The sequence below is a fragment of the Stigmatopora nigra genome, chromosome 5 (assembly GCF_051989575.1).
Source record: "Stigmatopora nigra isolate UIUO_SnigA chromosome 5, RoL_Snig_1.1, whole genome shotgun sequence".
In the NCBI taxonomy this organism is placed as follows: Eukaryota; Metazoa; Chordata; class Actinopteri; order Syngnathiformes; family Syngnathidae; genus Stigmatopora; species Stigmatopora nigra.
The window spans coordinates 16,582,583-16,610,477 of NC_135512.1; the positions used below are offsets into that span (position 1 = coordinate 16,582,583).

Consider the following 27,895-nt stretch of genomic DNA (forward strand, 5'->3'; position numbering starts at 1 on the left):
AGTACTTACAAGAGGTGGAAACAAAATATTCAATAAGAATTAGTAATTGCATCAAAGAAATGGTCAATAACATGGTGAGAGTTCAGGAATCGCATTGATGACGTCATGGCTGTTTACAGGCGCATCTTCACCGCCCAAAAAAACAATGTTCACAACTCCCAATAACGATGTTTCTTATGTGCAAAAAAACTGCAGAAGATCCTCCATACGGACTACTATGATGTTTTTGCTTGGTGGTGCTTTTGTGCACGTTTTACACGTTTCTTTAAGCATTTTTGAAGGGGCACCCCTACTTCGCGGAAATGCACTTATTGCGGGGTGTCCCGGTCCCCGTTAACCGCGATAAGCGAGGGAACACTGTATATGTTAAGGATTTCAGGGTTGGGGGATCCCAGTGCAGACAAGCAAGGAGACGAGTGGAATGCAAAAATTATTTATTTATTAAACAAGAAGGGGGTTCCATGTGGGGGATGCAACGATCGAGGTGAGTGGCTGGTTGCTGATTCAGGGGCGGAAACGGAGGATAACCGGCGAGATAGCCTAGCCGACAGTTCCTGGAAAGCAAGCGGGAGATGTTGAGTCAAAAGAGTCACAGCAATACGAGAGAAGCGTGTAACAACTGACGAAATACAAAGTCTGAGTCCGAGTTTATAAAGGTAACTGGTGATCATTGTTCACTGCTGCAGCCGCTGCACCCGTCTGATCTGTGATAAAATTGAAAACATTCCTTCTGCTTCAGAAGAGGTAGATTTAAAGAGGAAGGGGCATAGGCACCAAAGGTAAGGAACCAAACTATTACCATCATAATCTAGTGAGACTTTAATGCACGGAGATCTCGGTGGTAGAGGTTTCATGTCAGGCCTTTGGGTTTCCTGGATCATGGGACCACTCACTTTCCATCCCCTTGGCAAGAAAAAAATCGCACCCCTGGGTCGCCAGATGATAGTTATTCACACCTCCTGCAAGCACACAGAGTAAAATATTCACGCTCATGTACAATCTGTGGAAAAAGGTTATGGTTGGCAGTGGTATCCCAGCATTTTAGAAAGGTATCCCATTAAAAGTGTATGAGTGTATCTGTCTAGGAAAGAACACACACATTTCTTCCCCAGAGTGGAGAAATGTATGCATGAGTAAGACAAATGTTGAGTGGAAGCTGAAATTGTTGTATCCTTCTTTGATGACACCCTGAACCGGTGGCCAGCCAATCACAGTGCTCAAGGAGACAGACAGCCATTCATGCTCACAATGATACCTAGGGGCAATTTAGAGTGCTCAACCAGGCTACCAGGCTGAAAGGAAACCAGAAAACCTGAAGGAATCCCACCTAAGCCCCGGGAAAACATCAAAACTCCACTCAATGAAGACTAACCTGGGATCGAAACCTCAACCTTACTGTGAGAATGAAAATGTATGCATATGGTTGTTTGTCTCCTTCTGCCCTGCAATTGGCTGGCCACCAATTTAGGGTGTCCCCTGCCTCTGGCCCAAAGTCAGCTGGGATAGGCTACAGCACCCCCTGCGATCCTAGTGAGGATAAAGCGGTTCAGAAAATGAGATCATAATGTCATGGCTCTCTTGAGTTTCCAATTATTTCTACAACTAAGATTTTTCTCTGATGGAGTGATTGGAACAAATACTTCTTTGTAACAAAAAATATTCATGAAGTTTGGTTCTTTTATGACTTTATTATGGGTTAACAGAAATAATGATCAAATCTGTTGGGTAAAAAATATACATACAGCAACACGAATTAGCAATTTTGATGACTTAGAAGGTTGTGTCAGTGAAATGAGCTTCACATCATGACCTCTTAACTTCTTGTGAGTGATTATGAGTGACTGCAGCTGGTGACTTCTCTGGGGCCATTTAACTAGGGCTCATTGGATGCAGACGCCCACAAAGGCTACAATGGAAAGTCAAAGGAGCTAAGCATAGATCTGAAAAAGCGAATCCTTGACTTGAACAAGCCAGGAAAGTCACTTGGAGCCATTTCAAAGCAGCTGCAGGTTCCAAGAGCAACAGTGCAAACAATTGTTTGTAAGTATATGGTGCATAGCACTGTTTTTATCACTGGCACGATCAGGAAGAAAATGCAAGCTATCACCTGCTGCTGAGAGAAAATTGGTCAAACAGACATCAAAAGTGGTAATTTGTTCCAATCACTATCAGAGAAAAATCAGTTATAGAAATAACTGGAAACCATGAGCCATGGAGCCATGACGTCATAATCTGTGTATGTAAACTTTTGATAACAACTGTATACCAGTGGCAGTCCGTGATATTCGTAGCGAAGCCTTCAGCTGATGGAATAAATCCAACCGTCAAAAACTATTTTATGGCTATAAAACCTCTACTGTTGATAAATAGGCTGCACTGGACAATGAACCAAAGGTTTCCTGTAGAAATTCCGATTTCAACAGTTTTATTCATTCATTCAGCTGCGACACATAAAAGCATAATCAATAAAACCCTCATAAAATTGAAATATTATTTAGGAAAATAGCCATATTTTACCTGTACACAATATCCATCCTCCTTTCTTTCCTCCTTTTCTAATGCCATTGAAGCTAATGCTGAAAGTCGAGCCTGTCCTGTCGTATTTCTGGCATACGTTTTTATTCGATTTAGTGCTGAAAATGTTCGTTCCCGGTTGTGACAGGCTTGCTTGCTTATGAGTTGTCGGACCTTTTTTTAATGATGTCCAGCTTTTCTTGAAAAGTTTGCCTTGAAAATGGCTTTAACAGTGCAAAGATATCAATTTCTTCTCCTCCTTCAGCCATTGCGGGTTGACAAAACCGCTATTGAATCAAGGCAACAATAAATTTGCTTGTGCAGCTCAATTCAGATACAGTTTGGCAGCTCTGGCTAGTCCACTCTATCACTAACCAATCATAGTTGGTGGAATCAATAATGTATCCCTATGCCTGCAAGAAGGCAATGACCTATCCCTACGCCTGCGAGAAGGCAATGACGTATCCCTACGCCTGGGAAAAAGCGATGACTTTTCCCTACGCCTGCGAGAAGGCCTATATGGAGACGCTGAAACCATTATAAAAGAGTTCCCTATAGTTTATGGAATTGCTCGCTGAGCAATAATCTTATTAAGTCAGAAAGCGTATCTTACCCGTCTCCCCAACGTTCAAACTGAGACCACCCTCTTACAGTGCAAAAAGTAGCTCCACATAGTGCTTCTTCTTTACACTGCAGGTTGAGCATCACCGTTGGTCCAGTCCGTTTCCTGTTGAGAAGTGCAGTCTCCTTCTGCTGATCCAATTTCAATGCGATTTCTTAAAGATTTCCCTTTTTATGCAGTCAGACAGATTAGCCTTATCACCCAGTTGCAATCGTGCAGTGAATAATGGCGTTTTGTAGGGTCTACTAAATAAGATTTCCTGTTGTCCTGTTGAACTCGTTATGTAGGCGGTGATTTAATAATGAGATATGGAACCTTCTGTCCATCCAGCCAATAATTTTGTTAACACAATTTGGGTGCCATTATCACTGTGAATCAATGGTTCTTTGGAATTTCAAAGTGTGCACTGATATGTCGAGCATAGGTTAAGTCGAGCATAGGTTAAGCATGCTCTGCAACCAACTTAACCCAATAAGTTGTGTAGTGGCACCGTACCCAGCCACCATCCCCCCTGTTGAGACATAGCACTTCCCATGACTCAGGCTAGGTAAGCTGAGGTACCAATTTGTTTTGTTTTTTCCTCAGTGCTCCCAAATTTTCTATTCCAGAGCAGATTATTTGTTTCTCCACAATACGTTTCAAATGTGGAGTACTGCTACAGCATTCTTGTCAAAAATGTAATTTGGCAAATTATTTTTCTTTCTTTTTGTTTTTGTACTAATCTGCCGCAGCCATCCCCGAAAGGCTTATTGGCGATTTCAGAAATCAATTACAAATTTCCATATTCTTTTCGACCTTGATATTTTATTGATAGATTACATCTTGGTGGCCAGCAAATCAAAAACATAAAAGCCAAACCACCATCCAAGCTCACACTCTTAATCAGGGGAATTTAGTGTTCAACCAGTCTAGCATCAATAATTTTGTTTTGTGGGAGTAAACTGGAGTACCCGGAGAAAACCCACAAATTCTCGAGGACACCAGAAATACTCTGGATCCACCCCGCTTTCATTAGTAGATCTTAGAACCGTAAGGTTGATGCGCTAATCACCAGTCTTTTAATTTGGGTCATTTACCCATATATCAGAGGCCCGTAAATTTTCATCGCAGGTGGAAACCACCATCTCCAGTGGAGCTTCTTTGTAGTTCACCCCCTTTTGCTGCTATCAGTAATAATCAATCCAGAAGGAACTAGGTAATTAATATATTATATTCACGTGGCATACATCTACCAATAGAAATTTGTTTTGGATGTTCAATTGCCGCCGTTCATCGCCCTAGTCAGTCAGGATTCGTCAATCACCTCATACGATGTTCACTTAAGATAAGAGCTATTTTCTGTAGTTGATCAATTGGGATCACCTACAATAAAAACCTACAATAAATAAATTAGAGAAACCAACCTTCTACCAGGCATTTCCTAATTACAAATTTCAATGTTTAATAACGGACGCACAAATTTTCACCAATATGCCATAATATTGTAAATTTTCCCATCCCCTGTTCTTTAACCAGCCAATCTCCTATGTTAAAGTATTTTGAACAATTCAACCATTCAAAACAGTATTGATATTCTTTTATCCTCCAAAAGATAATTTTCTTTATATTAAGAGCCCTTCAAAATCCACAAATTGCTCAAAAATGGCTATTTTGTGCTATTACCAAATCCAAGGCTTTTACCAAATCAATCTTTTTTTAAACAGATTTTCTATCACATTAAAATATATTTCTGTTTAAAACCCGAAAAATGAATGCGAAAGTACTAATTGCATAACCCTGTATTTCTTGCATACCATGTTTTGCTCTTATTGTGAAATGTTTAACGGACACGCGCTCTTAGCCGCTAACTGTGACCTTCACACTCTGTGAAAGCAGCATTTTTTGTTTACAAATTCCTCCCCAGCGAGGTACCATGCTTGAAATCTCGCCTCTTTTTCTGTGCACAACGCAGAGAAGACTATTATTAATCCATAATAAGCTAAATTAATTCCTCTTCCGATATCCAACTATATAACAATATTTTGCCAAGACCCCACAATCTAAATATGATGCAAATATATGCTTCAGCACCTTTAAGGCCAATTATTGTAATGTTTTCACGGAAAGGGTCCCAAAAATGTTTGTGGCTTGAGCGGTTCGCACATATTGAATGACTACATATAATCAAGCTTCTGTTCCTAACACCGTCAAATCGGTCACCCCGCGGCACGCATGTTTCTCCGCATTCCAATCTAATCAGCAGCCGCAGCAAACAGAGCGCTTTCCCTCCGCAGTTGGCGCACTATTTGGCAAGTCTAGGATATGATAAAAAACATTTAATTGGCCGTTTTGTATTTTTTTTCCTTCAAAGCCAGGTTAAGCAATAAGCCATTTCATTCCGGTAAATTGACAGTCCATTTAGGTACTATCAACACAGTACGTGTAACACCTGGAATGGCCATTTTATTTGCTGTTTTAAAAATTCCAGTATGACACAATTTTTTTTTATCATATCCCGTTCACAAACAATGTGATTTGGATCAAGTGTCAGTTTTTCCGCTAAGTTTAGCTCAACATCCTTATATTCAAAGTCCCCACTCAAATCATTTTGAGCAGGCATGCCGGCTAGTCATGCCAATTAGGCCTTGCTTTTAGAGACCCGCTTGTCCGGGCAATCCCAAATTTTCCACAACCCAGCAGGCAGCACCCCCTGAAAACCCGATTTCTGTTCAATTTATTCATCTCTCTATCCAATCTAACATCCTTGCGCTCTCTTCACCTATCTCGGTAAATATTTTCCCCGTCAGCCGAGGAGGCCCCGTTATTTTCTTTACAAAACAGCACGTTCCAGCCGCCTCGCTCTTAAATATATATTTTCTACAAATAACATGTTTTGCCTTTCCCTGCCTCGCTCTTATCAACATGCTCATTCCCACTTAAATCCACTTTCTTTGCATTTCCATTGCACCTTATTTTGCCATCAAAAACAATAATTAGTATCTGTTGAACAAGCCGTCTCGTTTTTATCTCCATTCACATATCAGATATAGATTACCTCAATCCTTAGTGCATATTATATCCTGCAAGTTTATTCTTTTATGCATTTAAGCGAGTATGTGAAGCTGGGTCGCAACCTCTCATCTGCTCCAACGCTCAGCACTGGCTCGCCCCGAGGCTTTGTACTGGGTCCACTACTCTACTCGCTCGACATATGCAACTGCAAACCCACGCACCATGAGAACATCATTGTGAAATTTGTGGACAATGCAACAGTAATAGGGGTGATCACAGAGGAAAATGAGAGGGCTTACAGAGATGAGGTCCGTACACTCAGTGAGTAGTGCACTCTCAACAACTTGGCACTGAACGTCTCCAATACCAGAAAACTCATCCTGGACTTCCGACGGAACAAGGCTTCTCCATCGCCCCTGTATATTAACAGCCAATGTGTTGACCAAGAGAGACTTTAAAATTCCTAGGAGTCCACATCTCTACTGATCGCACTTGGGCGGAAAATTTCACAGCACTCATCAAGAAGGCGCAGCAGAGGCTACATTTCCTGAGAGTACTCATTAAGGAGCAATTGAAAACCAACCTGCTGGTTACCTTCTGCAGGTCTGCCATCGAGAGCTTGCTGACCGACACTGTATCAGTGTGGCACTCAAACTGCACAGAAGCCGACAGGAAAAGACTGTGGAGTGTGATCAACTCAGCCCAAAAGATCATCAACCGCCCTCTACGCACCCTTTCCAGCATCTACGAATTCTGGTGCCTTATAAGGGCAGAGAGCATTATAAAAGACCGTACGTATCCTGGCTTCCACCACTTCAACGAGCTGCCCTCTGGAAGGCGCTACAGAGCTAACACAGACTCAAGGACAATTTCTTCCCAAGAGCTGTCACCCGGGTCCGTAGAGAGGTTCAGAGCGAAAGTACACTACATGTGCTAGAGATGTTGTGTGAGGGTCTTGGGTACAAAACAGGAGGTCGGTGATCAGGCAAGGAAACCAAGGAGATAGCGTGAGAATGTATTTAACAGTAAACTGATTAATACGATCCAGCGTGGTCATGCTCTAGTCGGCTTTAAACACTTCTTGCTGACTGATGAACCGCGCCTCGCACTGGTTGAGCCATCAGGTCAGGCGCTGGACTTGTGATTGGATGGAAGGCGCAACCACCCACCAGTCTGGTCCTGGGCCTGGCGTATAAAAATAAGACTCACCAAATTCCCCTATAGCCGCCTTGTGGTGTAGAGGTTCACTCGCCATACTTTAGTGCGGGCAGGCGCATTGGCATTCCCGCTGGTGGCGGTATGATTGCGAGTGCGTCTAGTCATTTGTTTCTCTGTGTGCCCTATGACTTGCTGGCGACCAGTCTAGGGTGTAGTCTGCCTTTCGTCTGAAGAGAGTTGGGTTAGGCTCCAGCGGCCCTCACAACCCTTTCGAGGATGGGCGGTATGGAAGATGAAAAGACTCCCCTTACTTGAGTTTTGCTGATATAGCTGAAAAGCATGCTGATAGCACTGCTGATGAAAATGGATCTTCAGGGAAACCGGGAGTCAAATGTTTGTTGGGAGTTTGGCATAAAGATGCCCTACCTGTGCTTTCACAAAGTCTGTTTGATGTCATTCCCACTTACCACATGTTGAGTCATGTGGGTCAAAATCAAACATGGTTGAATATAAAAACTTAATGGTGGGTGCCAGGAGGGAAAATGTAATACTTAAATTGGTAACAAAATGTTATCATTGGTCTCCCTTTAATTCTGCACCTGGCACATAGACGCAACAGGGGTAGTTCCCTCGCCTAGTCAACAAATCATGATCGATAAAGTGGAGGGAAATGCTACCTGTTAGTCATGGTTGATGAATTCTCATAGTGGCCAGAGGCCATCCCCACAGCAAGGGAAGATCCGTGGTAATAAAATCACTCGTAAATACCTGGATTCCCAACCATGGTATTCCTGTTTTCGTTTGATCTGATAATGGAACACACTTTAAAAACTGTGATTTGGCTAACGTGGAGTAGTCAATGGGATTGACGCATCATTTTGGCCCTGTCTAACATCCTGAGTCACAATTTGGTTTAATGCATGAAGTCTATACTTAAACAAAAATTGCCTAAATGCTGTGCACAGACAAAGAAATTAGGTAATAGCTCTTCCAATTGTTTTGATGACTATTCGTGCTTCAATTAATTTCACACAAAATGATATTCATTTGAAATTTATGGAAGACTTCTATTTCTTGGTCTGATTGGAGAAACATCTTTCAACACACATGCTTCCCTTTCTCCACAAAGTTATTATGATAAATTGAAAGTTGTTCTCTCCAGTGTCACAGTTTTTTTTTCTGGAGGGGACCCTCCTGAGAAGGTGCACCTGAGAGTGATCAAATGCAACTGGTCTGAACCCTGCTGGATCGGTAAATTTGAGGGAACTGCATTTACAACACATGCGTACCAACTCGAAGGGAAAGATACCATTTGGTACCACAATTCAGCACGTCGACCGGCAATCGAGACTAGCGAGATTGGGAAGCCTTGTGATTAATGTTGACCCAAAGAATGTTGTTTCTCTTTGTGTCATCCTTTTTGTGACACTTGCATTTATTATGTTCTGCTTTTGTGTTAACTGTGTGTTTCGCAGAGTTACAGGGGGAGAGTGGAACGTCATACTTTACCCTCCTGATGAAAGTGCACAAGCAATGGCTGCTACAACTAACACAACACCCATGGCAGAGGATGGTTCTTAAAGTTACATGCAACCAATCGATATACCAAAAGATCCAAAAGAGCAGTTATTGACATACAAATCCCTGATGTAATTGAATACAAATCTGTTTCCAACAGCATGTGATAAAAAACACAATACATAGTTATTGACATATGATTTTGTAAAATCGGTAACTACTTTCCAGTTTGATCTGTGTAGGGGAAAACACAATCCAGGAATAAGATATTCTGGAAACGGTAGGCATTGTGTAAAACTACCCCTTTATCTCTGTATCTCGAAATGTTCAATGGATAGTTATTTCAATAAAATTACCTGCTTTGAATTTTGTCACAAATGGTCTGAACTTTTCAAGTACACAAGAGAACTGCCGACCAAATTACAGAAAGAGACAACTTTATCCACAACTACTGAATCGGATATCATTGGCTAGAGGACAAATAGATCAAGGTTAAGGTATCAATCCAATTTTATTGACCATTACCCGGATGAAGAAATTTGAATTATTTTATCAAGGAGATAGCAACATACCCTCCATTTATTTTTTATTAAGAGTAGAAGCTCCTGTTTACAATCCTAGTATGTTGATGAAAATGAATTTGGTTGAAAGAAAACCTTAACTCGGGCGGCCCGGCGGCTTGAGTGGTAGCACATCGGCTTCACACCACTGGGGTCCTTGCTTCAAATCCAGATTGATGCACCTGTGTGGAGTTTGCATGTTCTACCCGAGCCTGTGTGGGTTTTCTCCGGGTACTCTGGTTTCCTCCCACATTCCAAAGGCATGCTTGTGTTGCACCCTGCATTTTCTTATTGCTTTAAACACAGGGAGAAATAATCATACAGCGGTCAGTTGTTGTTGTCTTCAATCCAACTTTTACTGTAATTATTCACACAAAAAAACACAATATACAACAACACCCATATAAATATATATATATATATATATATATATATATATATATATATATATATATATATATATATATATATATATATATATATATATATATATATATATATATATATATATATATATATATATATATATATATATATATATATATATATATATATATATATATATATTTTTTTTTTTTATATATATTTTTATACAGATAAAATGATTGTTGGTGAGTAAAATATGGCTATATTCCTAAATATTTCAATTGTATGAGGTTATTGTTGATGCTTTTTAAAAAAATGTGCTGTAGTTGTAGCTTTTATAGCCGTAAAATAGTTTTTGAGGGTTGGATTGATTCAAATATAGCACGGAAGGCATCAGATTGAAATTCACGGCCCGCCACTGAGATAACGTGAGAAGCTTCGTCATCCGGGAGGGGCTTGGAGTGGAGCCTGTGCTCGTCCGGACCGAGAGGAGCCAGATGTGTTGGCTCGTGCATCTGATCAGGATGCCCCCTGGATGCCTCCTTCGGGAGGAGGCCAAGGTTCCGAACTCAGACATGCTGGGGGGACCATGTCTCCCGGATGGCCTGGGAACGCCTTGGGATACTACTCCCTGGATGGCTGGATGAAGTGGCTAGGGAGAGGGAATTCTGGGCCTCCTTACTGAAGCTGCTGGCCCCGTGACCCGACTTTGGATAAAGCGGGAGAAAATGAGAAGAATTTTAAATTACATTACATATATGGAACAAGAAAATATGAATGCAAACACATAAATGACATTATCGGATACAATAGGATCAAATCAGTGTCAGTGGAGTCTGTCAACTGTTTCCTGCATGGATTATTCAAGTCCACCAGGTGTAATTATTCAGCAACATAGTTTCAACGCAGTGTGTCACTGAATAAACGATATGTGATGCCTCATCTACCCGTCACTAGTCCTACGGACCTCCGTCGCCAACAATGGCGGTGTTCCCTTACTGTTGGTATCTTTAAGGCGCGGGGCATCATGGGATACGTTCAAGTATATGTATTCATTTCGCCACCCTGAGCTCAACGTCGGACCTAAATTTTATGTTGCACAAAAACGATGCAAAGATGGCGGCTGCCTTGTTCCAGATGACTTGTTCGTACAGGGGATTGTTAGCAACAAGGGTGACTGGTACAAGGACACTGATACCAGGACTGGTACCGGTTCAATTTCGGGCTTTCTCCGTGCGGAAAGAACCGACGTTGGAGGACAACCCTTACTACTTTAAGTACCAGGAAAAGATACAGAAAATGTGCAGGTCAGTTGCCTGGTTTCTCTCTTTTACACGTAAAGGATAGAGAAAAAACGCAACTGCGGTCAAGCCAGCAGACGTTCGTGTTTTCGTGTTCAAATGAGCTGTACCTCAAAATAGCTCGCCCACGTAATACAAGCATGACGGCAAATCCTTTCAAAATAGACGAGTGGGGAAGCAGTTGACTTCCGAGTCCCGAACACCGTAATAACCGGAAAAATAGCGGATATAAACGCCCCAAAATACTCAACAGTCAAAGAAACATCAGAGTAAAATTCGAGCATTGTCAACATTTAAAATCGTGTGTAGCCTGATGTGTTCAGTGGTTAGCGTGTCGGCCTCACAGTGGGAAGCCTGGGTTCAAATCCAGGTCGGTGCACCTGTTTAAAGTTTGGATATCCTCCAGGTACTCTGGTTTTCTCCCACATTCCATAAACATGCATGGTAGGCTGATTGCCCCTAGGTATGATTGTGAGCATGAATGGTTGTTTGTCTCCTTGTTCCTTGTCCCGCGGCCCTGGCCCGAAGTCAGCAGGAATAGGCTCCAGCAACCCCCAGCGACCGTAATGAGGATGAAGCAGTTCAGAAAATGATACCTTAAATCGCACGATTCAGAAACACTTCTATTCTCGAATTCAATATCATGTGAATCCCCCTGAATGGCAGTCCTGTTTCATTACCGTATTTGCTCGGATATAAGCTGCACCCTAAAAGTTGCCTTTAAATTTTTGAATTTTACAATTTTTTTGCATATAACCGCCCCCTGATTCTCAATTTCACCTCCATATTTGTGGTTTTAATAGGAATACAAATGTTACTTTGAATGGAAAATCTGAAGAAAAATCATTACATGTGGTATTTCTGAGATAATGTATGAATCAAAAGCACATTATTAAGTTAATATGCCTGTCTTTGCAAATGCAAAATATCAAATTCAATTTGAAAAGAGAAATACAGATGATCCCCTACTTGAGAACATTCAAGTTACGAATAACGGTACATACAAACATGTCTGCGCATTGCGTATATGTTGAAAAATGTTCATAAGTTAGATTTTGTATTGCGCTGATTTTTCCGAGTAGTGTTTCTTTCCGCCGCTAATACAGACGCCTGGCGCTGTAAGAGTACACCCGGCATGTACCTCCTCTGCCCAGTTCGTTGCAGTGCGGAAGTTGTGTAAGTGCTTGAACATATCTCCAGTGCGCAAATAACTTATTTCATTTTTATCATTAAATATCTTGTGCATCCATTATTCAATATGGTTGGCGAAAAGCGAAAGGCTTCTAGTGAGGGAGGTGCAATGAAGAGGCAAGCCATTTCATTTGAAACTAAAGTGGCAATAATAAAGAAGCTTAATGTGCGTGAGAAAGTGGTGAGCGTTGCACAGGCATACAACTTGGATTGTTCGACCGTCAGTACCATTTATAAACAGAAAGATCTTATAATGGAACACGTGAAAGGTGTAGTGCCGATCCAATCAACGATCATTGGCAAAATAAGAGGGAAACCATAGAAGAGATGGAAAAACGTACCATTTGGCTCGGATCAGCAGCAGTGGCATAGTGAATCTCTCGCTCATGTATGTATGCAGTACTGTATGTATTCTCTCCATTTTATTTAAAAGAAAATCAGTACAAGCCATACAAATGCACTTACATTCACCTTCAATATACTTAGATTGGCCTTAAACATAAATTATAATATAAAATATAGCACTGAATCAACTTACGAACAAATTCACCTTATGAACAATCGCTCGGAACGTAAATCGCTCGTATGTAGGGTAGCGTCTGTAAGTCTATCTTGATGTGGTCCTGATGCTTTCTAACTACAGAAATCAAGAGAATCTTTTTAGAAATTTAAGATGTAGCAACCATATTGCTTTTAATGTCAAAATATCGAAATTCTTTCGATGGATTATTATACTCCAATAGTTGTCAATTTCGAACAGGAAATGAAACGGAAAAAAATCAAGGCCACTTGCGTCTGGTGGAAAAATGTAGAGGACAGCGCCCCGACCTCCCTAAGATGGCTGTGCCCCGACCTCCCTAAGATGGCTGTGCCCCGACCTCCCTAAGATGGCTGTGCCCCGACCTCCCTAAGATGGCTGCGCCCCGACCTCGCTAAGATGGCTGCGCCCCGACCTCGCTAAGATGGCCGCGCCCCGAACGAGCAGTGAAGGGAACGTTTTGCGTTTTATGCAAGATACGTTTTTTTGCCCAAATTTCATTCATCGACGTCAAAATACATTTTGTTTAGCGGTTTATCTGTTAATCTTTTTTCTATTCTGAAATAAATGACCATAATGGGATTCGCTTGCGTTGTGACGTCACGGCGCACACGTGGGCACCATTTTTAAGTGACGTCATGTCGCGTCATCGTGTCACGGCACCGTCAAATTGTAGTCTTTCTTTCAAGTCTTGTTTTTATGCGCATATACTACAGCTTTCCTAGATGGCACCGTTCCGAGGAAGCCAGTGGCAATAGCTCTGTCCACTAATTTGTTTTTCGTGTTTTACAGCCTTTCTATCTTTTTGTATTACATTTTAATATTTTTTAAAACATCTTATGGAAGACTACCTGTGTGTGTGGTTCCAGTTTTATCCAATTCTACAACGTCTTTTTCTTGAGTCTATCCGTTTTTTGCTACTGTAACCAAGATGACGCCACTCAAGTGGCAGCCTGTAGCGGTAGCTCCGTCCGCTCTTCCTCGTTTTGTGTTTTTGCTGCTTTTCTGACTTAATGATTTCATTTAATGATTGTTAATGTTCCCATATACTTTGCTTTGTGCTTTTGCTTGTTTTGCGGCATTTGTGACTGTATTGTCTAACTTGGAACAATGTGTAACAATGCCTTTCCTGTATCTGCATTCTCGCCCTCTTGCTTTTGTGACGATGAAATCTCCCGAATACGGGATAAATAAAGTTATCCAATCCAAGCCATACCCTCGGCCTTTGCGACTGTAGTGTCTAACTTGTAACAATGTTTAACGATGCCTTTCCTGGATCTGCATTCTTGCCCTCTTGTTACTGTGACAACGAAATCTCATGAATACGGGATAAATCAGAAATTCAGTCATTTTCTTTTGTCCCACAAAAGCGGCTTATGCGAGTAAATACGGTAATACATATTTTTGCCTATATTTTCAGTTCCAGACCTCAAGATTTCAAGGCCTGGATGGAGAAAAGCCACGAGTCCAAGACTGAAATACTTGGTTCTTCTAAGCAGGCAGGTATTTGCGAGGGTTGTGGAACAGCAGGTTGATTCAAATAAAATAATTAAAACATTCAAATAATCACAATTTTAGAAACCACGGCATTGAAAATGAAAAAAAATGAGAAACAAGCTCAACGTATATTTGTGAACAAACGAACAATTTTGTTGGCAATTTGAGTCACTACCCAATTCAGTAATCCCTCGAATGTTATCAAAATGTAAACCAGGCATGGCCGCGATAATCGAAAAACCGGGAAATACAAGTACATTTGTACGATTATCAAGAAGTCAAATTGAAATATTACAGTTGTAAGCTTATGGAAAGACATGCGTCAAGCTATTTCTGTACTTGCAGTGGAGCTACTAAGTATTTAGCCAACCACCAATTGTTTTCTACTTGAAAAGATTAGACAGGCTCTGAAAATCACATTTTAATTATTTAAAGAATTAATTTGCAAATCATGGTGGAAAATAAGTATTTGGTAAATACCAAAAGTTCCTCTCAATACTTTATGTACCCTTTGATGGCAATAATGGAGGCCAAACGTTTTCTGTAACTGTTCAAGTTTTTCACACTGACTTTCAACTTCCCACACTGATTTTCTACGGGATTGATATCTGGAGACTGGTTAGGCCAATCCAGGACCTTGAAATGCTTCTTACGAAGCCACTCCTTTGTTGTCCTGGCTGTGTTTGGGATCACTGTCATGCTGAAAGAGCCAGCCACATCTCATCTTCAATGTCCTTGCTGATTGAAGATGTTCACTCAAAACTCGCAATACATGGCCCCAATTATATTTCCTTTACAAAGATCAGTCTTCCTGGTCCTTTTGCAGAAAAACGGCCCCAAAGCATGATGTTTCCACCCCCGTGCTTCACAGGGGTTATGGCGTTTTGGATGCAATTCGATATTCTTTCACCTCCAAACACGAGAACTGGTGTTTCTAACAAAAATATTCATTTTGTTTTCATCTGACCATACACATTCTCTCAGTCCTCTTCTGGATCATCCAAATGCTCTCTAGTGAACCACAGACAGGCGTGGATGTGTATTTTTATTAGATTTATATTTGATTCCCTGGCAGCGCAATGTGTTACTGATAGTAGCCTTTGTTACTGTGGTCCCAGCTCTCTGTACGTCACTCACTAGTTAGACCGCTTTAACAGCCAGAAATCTTGCTTGAAATTTGGAAATAAATTCTATAAAAATGAAACAATGGGATTTTCTGTTTTTTTTTTCACATTCTGTCTCATGGTTGAGCTTTACCCGTGTTGACAATTACATGACTCTAATCTTTTTGAGATGGAGAATTTGCACAATTGGTGGTTCACTAAATACTTATTTGCTCCACTGTATATTCATATTTCCATCCTTCCCTCCTTCATTGCTTTCCTCCTTCATTGCTTCCCTCCCTCCCTGCTTTCCTTCCATTCTACCTTCCATCCTTCCATCGCTTTCCCCTCACTAGGGTCACGGAGAGTGCTGGAGCCTATCCCAGCTGACTTCGGGCCAGAGGCGGGGGATGCACCCTGTATTAGTGGCTAGCTAATCGCAGGGCACGAGAAGATGGAAAACCATTCTCTCTCATACTCATACCAAGGGGAAATTTTGTTTGTCCAATCAGCCTACCATGCATGTATTTGGAATGTGGTATGAAACTGGAGTCACCCGGAGCCCGGTATAACATGCAAACTCCACACAGGTGGACTTCGTTAATAGGTGGCGAATTAGAACAAATCAAACTTTATTTCCAATCAAATATCCTGTTTTAGGTGTTTTTGTCAGAGGGTTGGAACAAATTAATTTGTTTTTAGTTCATTTCTATGGGAAATGTTCATTTGAGTTGCGAAAAAAGCGACTTACGAGCTCAGTACTGGAACAAATTAAGATCGTATCTCGAGGTACCACTGTACATGAAATGTTTCAACAAAAAAATTAAAAAATACTTGATATTTATTTTTATTGCTTCTGTGAAATGTAGCTGGTTTGTAAAAGGTATACATACTATTTTATTAAGTTGATTAAGCGCCCTGAAATTAAATTAGAGCAGTCTTTTGTAATACTGACTAATATAGTGTAAATTGTCCAACGATTCAATATTTTATCGTCCTCATTCACATCTCTAATGGGCTGTAGTTCTATTTTGTGTTGTCTTTACAGTTAAAGAAGCAAAATAATTTGGCAGCTGAAAATAAAACATCAATGGCTATCACTAGAAATAAGGTGGCTTTTTGCTTCTCTTTTTTTCTTTTTTTCTTTTTCTTTCTTGATGAGGTTGAGCATTATGTTCTTTAGACACTGGGCTCCATTCTTAACCTGAAGCGGATACAGGACAAGACATGTGAAGAGATTGCAGAGGTGAGAATCTCGCGTTAACAAGATGATTTTATTTGGCTTATTTGTTGTACACCATTAACGACAATTACATGATAAGGTGTCATTACTTCTGGGTTAAAAATTGTAAGGTAAATAATATAAACTTGTTTGTATCATTTGCGGTAGTTGCTGCCTTTTATTCACTGTACTATTTTTGTCTCTTAGATCTGGACAAAATATTATGCTACCAAGGATACAATCAGCGCTGTCATTCCAGTGAGTGTAAGCCCTGAGAACATTCACATGAATCTTAATATCTTATGCTGTTTTTTTTTTACTTTATATCAGTGGTCATGTACATTCAGTTTACCTCTTTTTGTATATTGCTTTGGAAAAACAATTCAAAATGGACATATGTTTATATCATTTTGTTCTGAAACCCTTAACACCAAGTAAACATGTTTTATGTATGAACAACATTAGATTACATGGGTAACTTTATTCATCCCGTATTCACACATGGCCTTCATTACGTCTTCTCAGTTTTTAGTGCAAAGCAACCCTTGTCCCAAATCTGCTTAATTGCAGGATTTTAAATATAAAAATTAAATATTTCAGAATGTATAGCACTCAATAGAAGGTCCAAAAAAACTGCAAGTCTTAACATTAGTTTACGCCTTCCATACCAAACTCTACAGGGCCAAAAGACAAACATAACTTTTCCAAGTGAGGTAGAATGACAGGTTTTATTGTGCATTACTGTACACTTTTTGAATAAGTGTGCAAAAAAATAATATTAAACTTGAGCTGGGAAACAGTGCCCTTGTGCGCTGGTCAACATGTCCTGCTTTCAGCAGTATATTGTATTTTACATGGCGTCAGGAGTGGACACGTAGCCGCCTATTGTTTAGTTCCATTAAAAAAAGTGTAAAGATGGTTTCAGATGGATTTTGAACCCATACAATAGTACAACCTAATATTGCGATATATTGCAGAATCCATTTTTAATAGGTTTGTTAATAACCTTAAAAATTCATCAGGTGTTTTTGTTTTCTAGAGACATACATACGAGATTATTGCTACCCGAGCGGAGTCATGTCCCATGGTAAGATCACGGCTTTTCTCAATTGAATGTTTTAATGACACTTCAAATGTATGCATTAGGCTTGAACAATGTCTCCTTTCAAACGTAACATAGCGATGTGCACATGCGCGATACTCCCATCTCAGGACGTGCAATGTTCTTATTATTTAAATGTCATTGGTCGCAAGGCGTGTCTTTTCTTTTAATGAGCAATTCATTCTTTCACTTTGGTGAAAACTTCTCAGCTGGCCCCTCTAAAGTTGCCCCTATCCATACCCGTATAAATATACACTCATATAAACATGTATGTATGCATGTATGCATGTGTGTGCGCGTATGTGCATATACATGCATGCGTGCACATGCACTCAAAACTGAAAAAACAGGGAAACTGGTGTTTTTCTTTTTCTCATCGCCCTTTTTGGTTGTGTTTTAGTCCTTTTGTTTTCATGTTCTGTGTTAACCGCCCTATGACTAAACATGCTGTCTGTTCCTTACCATCTTCGTCTACTGACTGTTGGTTAATTATATTATCATTTTATCGCCCAAATCTAGTGAAGAGAAAGTAAATGGCAGGGTACGTTCACCTACTGTCCGTGATTAACCTCGCATTTTCCTGTCTTTTTTCCACAGTTCCTGTATGCTTTGCCACAAAATGAGGGTTATAATTTTTTTGTGGGTCAGTGGTCCGGCAACATGCTCAATTTCACCTCACTCATCAATGTTCAGGTAGATAAGACAACAGTAATAATGGAATATGTTTGATTGTGAATTACATTTTAAGTGAAAAGGAGCTGAACGCCAAGTAATTCATAAAACGTTAATGAAAAGGATCTAAAGTTCAATTTAATGTTGTTTTGAGTCCTTAATGTTATGTTTGTTAGATGTTAGTTCATGTGTCTGTGTGCTCTCTCTCTTTTCTAATGTTAGCTTCCTGACCCTTGTGCACCTGTGCTTCAACACAAATAGATTTAGAATGTTTATAATGTGTTCCTTAACATTTTTCCTACGAAATTTGATTAATTTCAAAGGGTTTACAGTTAAATCTTTTTACAATGCCGCCTCGTTACTTGGCTACCCTCGCTATTATTCCACTTCTGCTTGGTCCCGACAAAATTTAATACAATATAAATTGACTATGCCACTTTTTTTATCATAGGCGCCATTCAAAGCGTCTGCTTCTTGCAGTAGCTCCCTAAACCCCCACTCGTATTCTGTATTTTTACAGCTTATTTATCCTTTATTTTTATGTTTTATTGTATCTTAAGACATTATTGTTCCCTCGCTTATCGCGGTTAATGGGGACCGGTACCACCCGCGACAAGTGTATTTCGGCGAAGTAGGGATTCTCCTTCAAAAATGCTTAGTTTGAATTGAATTCCAAAAAAAATATATATTTTTTTATTTATTTATTTATAAATACAGTACACCATATAGAATACGGGTAGAGAGAGTGAAATTCATGTTATAACATAAAAAAACTTGTAAAATATGTTGTTTCATTGTAATATTTGTATTTGTATTTTTTTCCAAAAAAATCTACGAAGCTCCGAGTCCGCGATAGCTTAACCGCGAAGTAGCGGGGGAACACTGTACTTGTTACTTTCCTTTATGTATTATATTCCGTACTTTAATGTTTTCAAACTTTAGGGAGAAAGAGGGAAAATGGTCCAGAAGGAGCTGAAGGGAGAGATGAGGTAGGGAAGGACCATCTACAGGAGGAAGTTAGAACCAACTCCAGAGAGGCAACACCAAAGAGGTCTGGAGGAGCTTGAGGACCATTTCGGGCCATGGAGGCAACAGTGAGAGAGGTCCGGAGTCCGGAGACAGGGGGTGGGCCAATGAACTGAATCAGTTCTTTAACAGATTCCGTCCTGCCCCCGATACCCTGACCCCCAGACCAGAAGCAACTCTCCACCTTTGTTTTCATCTTCCTCCTCCCGCTCTTCCACCGGTCTCTGCATTAATGTCGATCAGGTGATAAAACAACTAAAGAAGATCGAGGCAAGGAAGGCTAATGGTCCAGACGGCCTCAGCTCCAGACTACTGAGAGAGTGTGCGGATCAGCTTGGCAAAGTGATTCTGCATATTTTAAACCTCAGCCTAGGTCTGCTGAAGGTCCCCACCTTGTGGAAAACTTCCTGTGTGGTCCCAGTTCCAAAGACTGCGAGCCCCAGGGAGCCAAACCACTTCAGGCCGGTAGCATTAACCGCTCACCTGATCAAGACATTGGAGACAATCATCTTCAATCACCTCAGCCCCCTGATGAATCCAGAGCTAGACCCTCTGCAATTCGAAGCACGGTGAGAATTGTTTTTTGACCTCTCCAGTGCGTTCAACACCATTCAGCAGGTCCTGCTGAGAGGGAAACTGGACTAAGCTGGAGTAAGGAACCACCCTGCTGCATGGATCATCGACCTCCTCACTGACAGACCACAATATTTGAGACTCCAGGACTACGCCTGGTGTGGTAGCTTGCAGCACGGGGGCCCCACTAGGCACAGTGCTCTCCCCACCCCTCCCTTCCCTCTACACATCAGACTTCAAACATATTACAGACACTTGCCTCCTCCAGACGTTCTCTGACGACACCGCTATTGTTGGACAAGTGACTGACGGTTACGACCTGGAGTACAAGGGAGTCATCACTGCCTTTGTTGACTGGTGTAGGCAAAACCACCTCTACATCAACACCAGTAATACAAAGGAAATGGTCAACGAATTTCAGAGGAATCCTTAACAGACCACTCGGGTGAACATTCAGGATACAGGCATTGAAATTGTGGAGAATTTTAAGTACCTGGGTGTTCACCTCAACAAAAAAAAATTAGACTGGTCCACAAAAATAGATGCCCTGTATAAATGGGGCCAGAGCCGCCTCTACCTACTGTGGAGTCTACGGTCCTTTGGAGTGTGCAGGACACTGCTAAGGACTTTTTAACGACACTGGTGGTATCTACAGTGTTTTGTGCAGTTGTCTGTTGGGGTTGCGGGAGCACGGAGAGGGACAGGAACAGGCTGAATAAGCTGGTCAGGAGGGCCAGGTCTGTTCTGGCTGTCCTTTGGTCTCTGTGGAGGAAGTGGGAGCGGAGGACGCTGACCAGGATGATGTCCATCGCATTTTTTCTTTTTACAATAAAAACGTTTTTAAAAACACTCGTTGCTATACCACTCGCTACTTTTGCTGACAGGTGGCATAGTAAAATAGTTTGACTGTAATTGGTATTTTTGTGAGGACCGTGGAACAAATTAGAGAATTTACATATAAAGTACTGCCCTACTTAGTTCTGGAACCAATTAATTTCATAAGTAGAGGTACGACTGTAATTAAAAAAAAAGCTTAATCATCTACGAACTTTAAGTAGGCAAGGGAGATGAATTTTTGTCTGCTGTTGTTTTTTTGTGGCTTTTTGTGACAGACTCAAGGTGAGAATGCCCCAGGTCAACTGATTCTTTTCCACTATCCAGACTTGAAGGAGTCCAAGGGCATTGTGCTTATGACAGCAGAGTTGGACTCCAAGTTCTTAGTAAGTGCTGTACATGAATGTTAATGTTCACTTTATTTGTTAAAGCTGAAAGCAGAGTTGATGCATGAATCGTTGTTTTTACATGTGCCTTAAACGCATCGCGTGGCAGATTGGGTTTCCCAGTTCTCCCTGAAACACTGTTTTTCTAGTTTTAAGGTAGGAAGGCTTATCCACATCATTTACAACGTTTCTAGGTGCTACCCGGAACACTTTTTTTCTGTCGGGACGCGAGTTATAAAAACATCCACACATCTATAAATCACACTATTCTATAATCCGTACAAAGTACAATATGTGGATGGATTTTTGTGTGTACCTGGAAAACACTGGAGTGCCTCTGCTAAGTCATTTCTGTTTGAAGTTAATTGCATGAACTATGCAACAGCATTGCTATTGTGGGTTTTTATTTCCGTCATATTTTCACTCTAGTGTACAATGTTTTACCAAAAATAACAACCAAGCATTGTTTAAATAGGAAAATTCATCAGCTCTTCTTTTGAAATCCGTCAGTTTTCCTTACTTTTTACTAAAATGCATACATCCTGCTTCTGTATGCTTCTACATTCCCTTTTTTGCTTTTAAAAAAATAAATATGTTTGCACAGTCATTTCACCATCTCATCCCATTTTCTGAACCGCTTTTATCCTTGTCGCCGGCGGTGCTGGAGCCTCCGCACAGGTGGACCTGGATTGGAACCCAGGATCTCGGAACTGTGAGGCTGATGCGCTAACCACCCGTGCTACCGTGCTGCCCACTTGTCACCAATTATGCCAAAAAAAGAGGTGTTCTCATTTCGAATTAAGTTGGGAAAAAACAATTGCAGCACACCAAGATGTCACCACAATATTCTGCATTCCAATGTAGTGGCGAGGCATCGACCTTGGCAGCCACATATAATCCTTATAAAGTGTGATTTAAGGATGTGTGTGTATGTTAATCTCAATCTTTTATTTGTTAAACACCCATTTTTCAAAAAATATTTTTTTAATAGCTCAACAATTGTCTTTTGGTTATTCGGTCCCACCTGCTTTTACATAATATAGCTGGTGGGAGAACTGTGTTAATATTGGGTTCCACTGTCCGGCTAAGAGAGAGAGAGAGAGAGAGAGAGAGACATGGGAAGTGAACGCTCTTCCCTTCCGGAGATGCATGTGTGTTGTTGCAAGTGAGTGCTATGTATGCAGCACATGAATAAAAAAAGTTTCCTTTTTTGGATTAAGACACCTCGCCTAAGAGAACAATGAGAACACTATAATGTCAACTCTCTACGATGCGGGGTTTGGACAAATGGAGTGTGGGAATGTTAACATAAAACAATCAACCATCCATAAATCACGCTTTATCTATTCCTGCTCCCCTAAACACTTTTTTTCCTATCGTTACGGAAAAACTCGGCGAGACACGATATAGCTGGATGCGCTGACCCAAGATGCCTATCCACGTCATTTACTAAGCGCATTTTGGTGTGAATTCCCGTCACGAGTTTCCAGGTGCACACACACACACACATGCATCCATCCGTACAACATGCTTTATCAGGTTTAGCAGAGCTACCAAATACTAAAAATCATCCGTAGTTTACTATTCCATTTTATAGCAAATTACAAAATGTTTTTTTCTGTAAAAACTACAAAAAATAAATAAATAAAGCAATGTCTGACGCGATCAGTGTTTTGAATCGTTATGTTTGTTTTTAATAACTTTTTCAGTTTTCCTGTTGATTATGGCACAAATCGAGACTACATCCACGTGAATAAAGGATGTGGCATCCGTTTAGGTCCCGTCTGTTTAAATGAGGTGGATGTAATTTTGATAGATACTTGAAGCAGCATTGACATACGGTAGCCATGTCTTCCAAGCAAAGATGAGGGACCTGTGATACTGATATTTTGCGATCGAAAAAAAAATACAATGAACCGCAGCCTGCAAAAGTTCAAGACGGAATAGTGTTATATATCCGTGTTTGGCGCCATCAACCGAAGGTGAATTAGAGAATAGATAAAGCGTTAATTTATGGATAGGTGGGTTTATTACTTCTGTCAAAACAGGAAAATAAAGTATTCCATGGAGCACCTAAAAACTCGCTGGCGGACCAATGAGCCACGCGGAGCGTTTAAGGCTCATTTTAAAAAGATTCATACATCAACTCTGCTTTCAGCTTTGACAAAAGTAGAATTTACACACTTGGAGAAGGTGAACAAATTCAATTAACCATCTATGAATGTCTATTGGGATCCGACAACTGTTTCTGGCCACCATTAAACATTTCAACTCTCTACGTTGCACGGGTTAGATTAACGTAGATTCATAACACAACAACACACTCACTCAAACACCCATAAATTATGCTTTATAAGGATTAATAGATAGATTAGAACTTTATTTAATACCGTATTCGAGAAATTTCTTTGGTTGCAGTAGCATGACAGTAGCAATCACAGACACAGAAGACATTGTAGACCTAGGTAAAAAAATGGAGCCACACAAAATAAGTCCACAAGGTGGGGACCTTCTATAAACTGAAATTGAGCTTAAATATGCAAAATTACTCTGTCAAGATCTGCACAGTTCCTCAGTAGTCTGGAGATGATCAACTCCCTTGCCTAAATCCTCCTAAGCTTTCCGATCGCCTGATCAGCAGCAGTGGTAGGGGGCTTCAAAGCACACAAACACACGACTCTCCCGTTGCAGCCAGGCGATCTCTGACCGGCGAGAGATCTCATGGTCACTTTTCTATTGTCCACTGCTCATAGCTGATCCCGCGTGCATGACAGCGGAGGCACGCCTGAGCGGTTCCAAAGAAGTCATGGACAAGCGGGGTCGAGTTGAAAGGTCGCAAAAAGCACCAAGTACCACGCAAAGTAAATGGAAAAACATTAAGAAATATTAAAATCCAATTAACAAAGATAGAAAAGCAGCAAAAATACTAAACGAGCAGGAGCGAACGGATCTACTGCTACCGGCTGCCACTTGAGCGCCGCCATCTTGGTTGCAGAAGCAAGAACAGATCGACACAAGTAAAATCTTTTTTAGTTACTAGTTATTTGTTATTCTGTTAATAGAGGGGAATAAGAATAAATTAAAACATTTTTCCAATCCAATATCCTACTTTTGGTGTTTTTTTCAGAAGGTTGGAACAAATTATTTGTTTGCGATACGAGTAAATCGACATACGTGCTCAGTCCCGGAACGCATTAAGCTCGTATCCCAGGTACCACTGTATTGTGATGCAGTACCAAAAAAAGTCTAAATATTTCTAAAAAAGATTTCTGGAAAAAAAGGACCAAATTAGACTGTATTTGGAGAATCACAGAATAGCGGATAATATTTTTTTTAAAAAGTAGCTTGTTTTGTACATGTAAGTGTAATTCTTGTAATAAAGTAATGCTTTCCCCTCCTTTCAGACTGTCCAGCAAGCTCAGTGTTTGGGAAATCAAGTACAACTGTTCTATGGGACAAAAAGGGAAGAAACCTTCCGGTTGGTGGAAACATTTAATCACCACCCAGCAGAGTTTAAACACACGTTAGTGATTACAGAGCTGGAACAGAGTGGCATAGGAAATGCACTTACCACTACATCATTGTAATTGAAAACCTGAGATGAGCCACAGCCTGATGAGAGAAAAATCTACATTTGTGTTCAGAACAAATCGTGTTCAATTAAATGATCTTAAAAGAATACTGGAGACCCTTGGATTCAAACAAATAAACTAAAGGAACACGAGCAACTTCACTAATCCAGAATCAGGGATCTCTGTATTCTGAGGTATTGTATTTATTACAGTTGGAACTGGACAATAAAACAATAATTATCTTTGAAAAAAAAGGTTGAAAAAATAAATCAAAACTTTTGATATTAACTGAAAATAGTCTGCTTGCCTATGGTATTGATGTCTTCAGTCGAGTAGTTAATTTCTTTCATATTGCACAGCAACTTTTGGTTTCAAGGCAAAATTATAAAAATAAAGACGCTTGTCAACATTTCAATTTTATTCATTACATTTCAGTGTAAAGAGGAACTTGTCTTATCTTTATTGTGAAATTGAACAATAAAGCATTTTAAAGATTTAATTTTATATTTTTCAAAAGTAAAATTAAGATAATCTCATCTTGTTTTCTGAACCGAGGTCATTGGGGTGCCGGACCCGATCCCAGCCATCTCCAGGCCAGAGGCGGGGGGGACACAAGGAGACGGACAGCCAAGCACACTCACACCCATACCTAAGGTTTAGAGAGCAATTTAGAGTGTCCAATCAGCCTACCATATTTTTGGAATGTGGGAGGAAACTGGAGTACCCGGAGGAAACTGACGCAGTTCTGGGGAGAACATGCAAACTCCACACAAGTGGGACATGACCTAGATTTGAACCCAGGACCTCAGAGTTGTGACGCAGACGCGCCTACCACTCACCCCACCTGCACGCAGAATTAAATAATGAATAAACCAATTTATTTACAGAACTTAGAAGTTTCAATTTTGAAACTCAACAGATGAGATAATGATCAATATTGACACTTTTTATTGTGATAAGTTTCAGTCCTATAAATACATTAGTAATGTAGTTGTGATTAAAGGTGTACAAAACCAATTTTCCAATATTTCTCACTGTTACATTTATAAATTAGGTCAAATGACAATGCACAGAGGTTGAACCTTATTGTTTTTATTTTTAATTAGTCATAATTGTAATTCAAGGCTGTGTGTGAGTGGTTAGCGCATTGGCTTCACACCTCTGGGGTCCTGGGTTCGTATCCTGGTCAGTCCAGCTCTGTTTGCATGTTCTCCCGGGCCTGCATGGGTGTTCTCCAAGTACTCGAGTGTCCTCCCACATTCGAAAAACATACATGGTAGGCTAATTGGACATTCTAAATTGCCCTAGGTATGAGTGAGTGTGAATGGTTGTCCGTCTCCTCATCCGCTGCGATCGGTTGGCCACTGATTCAAGGTGTCCTGCTCTTCTAGCCTGAAGTCAGCTGGGATTGGCTCCAGCACCCTCTGGGACCATAGTGAGGATACAGCGGTTCAGAAAATGAAATGAATTAATGAAAATTGTAATTCAAATTGCTCTGTTGATGAAAAGATCTTAACTTTTATACAAAAGCGTATCAACCTGAGTGGCCCATGCCCACTAATATTGGGAACGGTAACCACTGAGGAAAGGCAACATGAGCATATCATTTCTTGATTGTAAATTAGCTGCAGCAAATTCAGTTGTATCCTTACTTTCAAACATTTACCTACAAAATCTTCAGGTTACAAAAAGCCAGGTTGGGGAAATGTCTGCATATGAAACACATTCCAAGTTACATTATGATTAATCTTAAAAATTCAAACATCCTCTTTTTCTTAGTGTCCTATATTTTTATTCCTGAAATTGGCTTGATATAATTGCTCTCATGGCCTTGCATTGGCTAAAGGGGTGCTGTGTCTCAACGAAAACCTGAGATTGGCGCACTCTAGGCAGATGCTACAGACGGTCTGTGCGTGGTAGCTGTACCAACAGATTATGCTTGCAACCGTTCAACCAAAAGCCTTTATCTGGGCACTTTCCATCTTTTTTCCATGAAATAGCGAAGCCTTTCTAGTGCTGAGTTCTTGATTTCTGTGATTTCGATCATTGTTAGTTAGTTTTACCACTTTCTTAAGGTGTATCATATTCAAAATATACATTCCTGCCAGAATGTTGGATGGCTTCATGCTTGCTGATCAAAGTGATTGCTTCTTTCTGATCATTTGAGTTGTGTAGCCTGGTCACAGTCATGTGTGACTATGGTATATGGCTCTGGTGTTTCCAGTATAAACAAATATTCTTGTGTATTGGCAGTCGTAATAGCTGTTAAGAATAAAACGCTTAATAAAAAGTTTTACAAGCTTTTTCTGACCCTTGTCCAAATATCCTGTTCCGATAGTTCAAAGAGAAGTGTCATATCTTGAAATCTTTCCACCAACAAATGTTTAAGTTAACGCCCACTGGGAAGATTTAAATATTGTAGTAAGATAACAAGAGAGTGCCATTTTCCCAAATAAACTCATCAGAATTCAGACCGCTTGCATCGACTTCAATAGATAACGGCGAAGAAAAATCAGCAGCCCTGAAGACTGGGGTTCTGCACGGTAGAGCCTTGTATTTCTCGAATGCAGATTGGCACTCAATCGACCATACGAATGGCCCAGAGGGACTTATCAGGTCAGCAGCAACAGATGAGAAATTTCGTCAGAAACCCCTGTAGTAACCAGTCATGCCTAAAAATCTCCATAGCTCTCGCCTCTTGGTAGAAGGTGGAAAAGCCCGGATAGCAGCCCCTTTTCCATCTAAGGGGTGAACGTCGCCACTGCCCACCGCCTTACCCAAATACGTAACCTTGGCTTTTACGAATTCACATTTTGCCAAGTTCAGAGTGAGATAGGCATCAGCCAAGCGTTGGTAGACAGTTCGCAGCAAAGCCATATGTTCAGGCCAGGTGGATGAGTAAACCACCACATCGTCCAAATAAGCTATACAGTTTGGAACACCTGCGAATACCAGACTGACTAACCTCTGGAAAGTAGCTGGAGCGTTAGGCATGCCAAAAGCCATTACCGAATATTGCATGAATGCATGTGGGGTCACAAAAGCACTTATTTTGGATGCTCTAGAAATAAGACCAACTTGCCAATACCTTTTAAGCATGTCAATTGATACATATTTGGCAGATCCTATGGTATCAATACAGTCCTCTA

The 27,895-nt window shown here is 40.6% G+C and overlaps 1 protein-coding gene and 2 long non-coding RNA genes across 10 annotated transcripts in view; 2 read left to right on the forward strand and 1 right to left on the reverse strand.

The window, feature by feature from the left end:
• LOC144196280 (uncharacterized) lies at nt 1-11,680 on the reverse strand. Of its 2 annotated transcripts, none has more exons than XR_013326225.1 (3): nt 11,141-11,680; nt 9,460-9,657; nt 1-959 (listed from the first exon to the last, which is right to left on the reverse strand). It is a non-coding gene; the product is annotated as an uncharacterized LOC144196280 (long non-coding RNA). The 2 variants fall into 2 exon arrangements; XR_013326226.1 differs by lacking the exons at nt 9,460-9,657; nt 11,141-11,680 and adding exons at nt 6,427-6,543; nt 6,711-6,785.
• atpaf1 (ATP synthase mitochondrial F1 complex assembly factor 1) overlaps nt 10,225-27,895 on the forward strand; it is a 24,150-nt gene continuing 6,479 nt past the window's right edge. For 2 of the 7 annotated variants that reach the window (XR_013326224.1, XM_077716271.1), the window contains exons 1-9: nt 10,230-11,036; nt 14,180-14,258; nt 16,408-16,470; nt 16,543-16,605; nt 16,789-16,839; nt 17,621-17,668; nt 18,281-18,376; nt 21,067-21,174; nt 24,579-24,652. Coding sequence is in view for 6 of the 7 variants with exons in the window: in XM_077716271.1 (XP_077572397.1) it covers nt 10,822-11,036; nt 14,180-14,258; nt 16,408-16,470; nt 16,543-16,605; nt 16,789-16,839; nt 17,621-17,668; nt 18,281-18,376; nt 21,067-21,174; nt 24,579-24,652 (797 nt within the window). In the remaining variant the exon portion in view is untranslated. Of the gene's footprint in view, nt 11,037-14,179; nt 14,259-16,407; nt 16,471-16,542; nt 16,606-16,788; nt 16,840-17,620; nt 17,669-18,280; nt 18,377-21,066; nt 21,175-21,283; nt 22,835-24,578; nt 27,050-27,895 lie in introns of those variants that run through there. The other 5 variants (XM_077716273.1, XM_077716268.1, XM_077716272.1 and 2 more) reach the window with 5 other exon arrangements.
• LOC144196281 (uncharacterized) lies at nt 11,064-13,974 on the forward strand. Its single transcript, XR_013326227.1, has 2 exons — nt 11,064-11,436; nt 12,982-13,974. It is a non-coding gene; the product is annotated as an uncharacterized LOC144196281 (long non-coding RNA).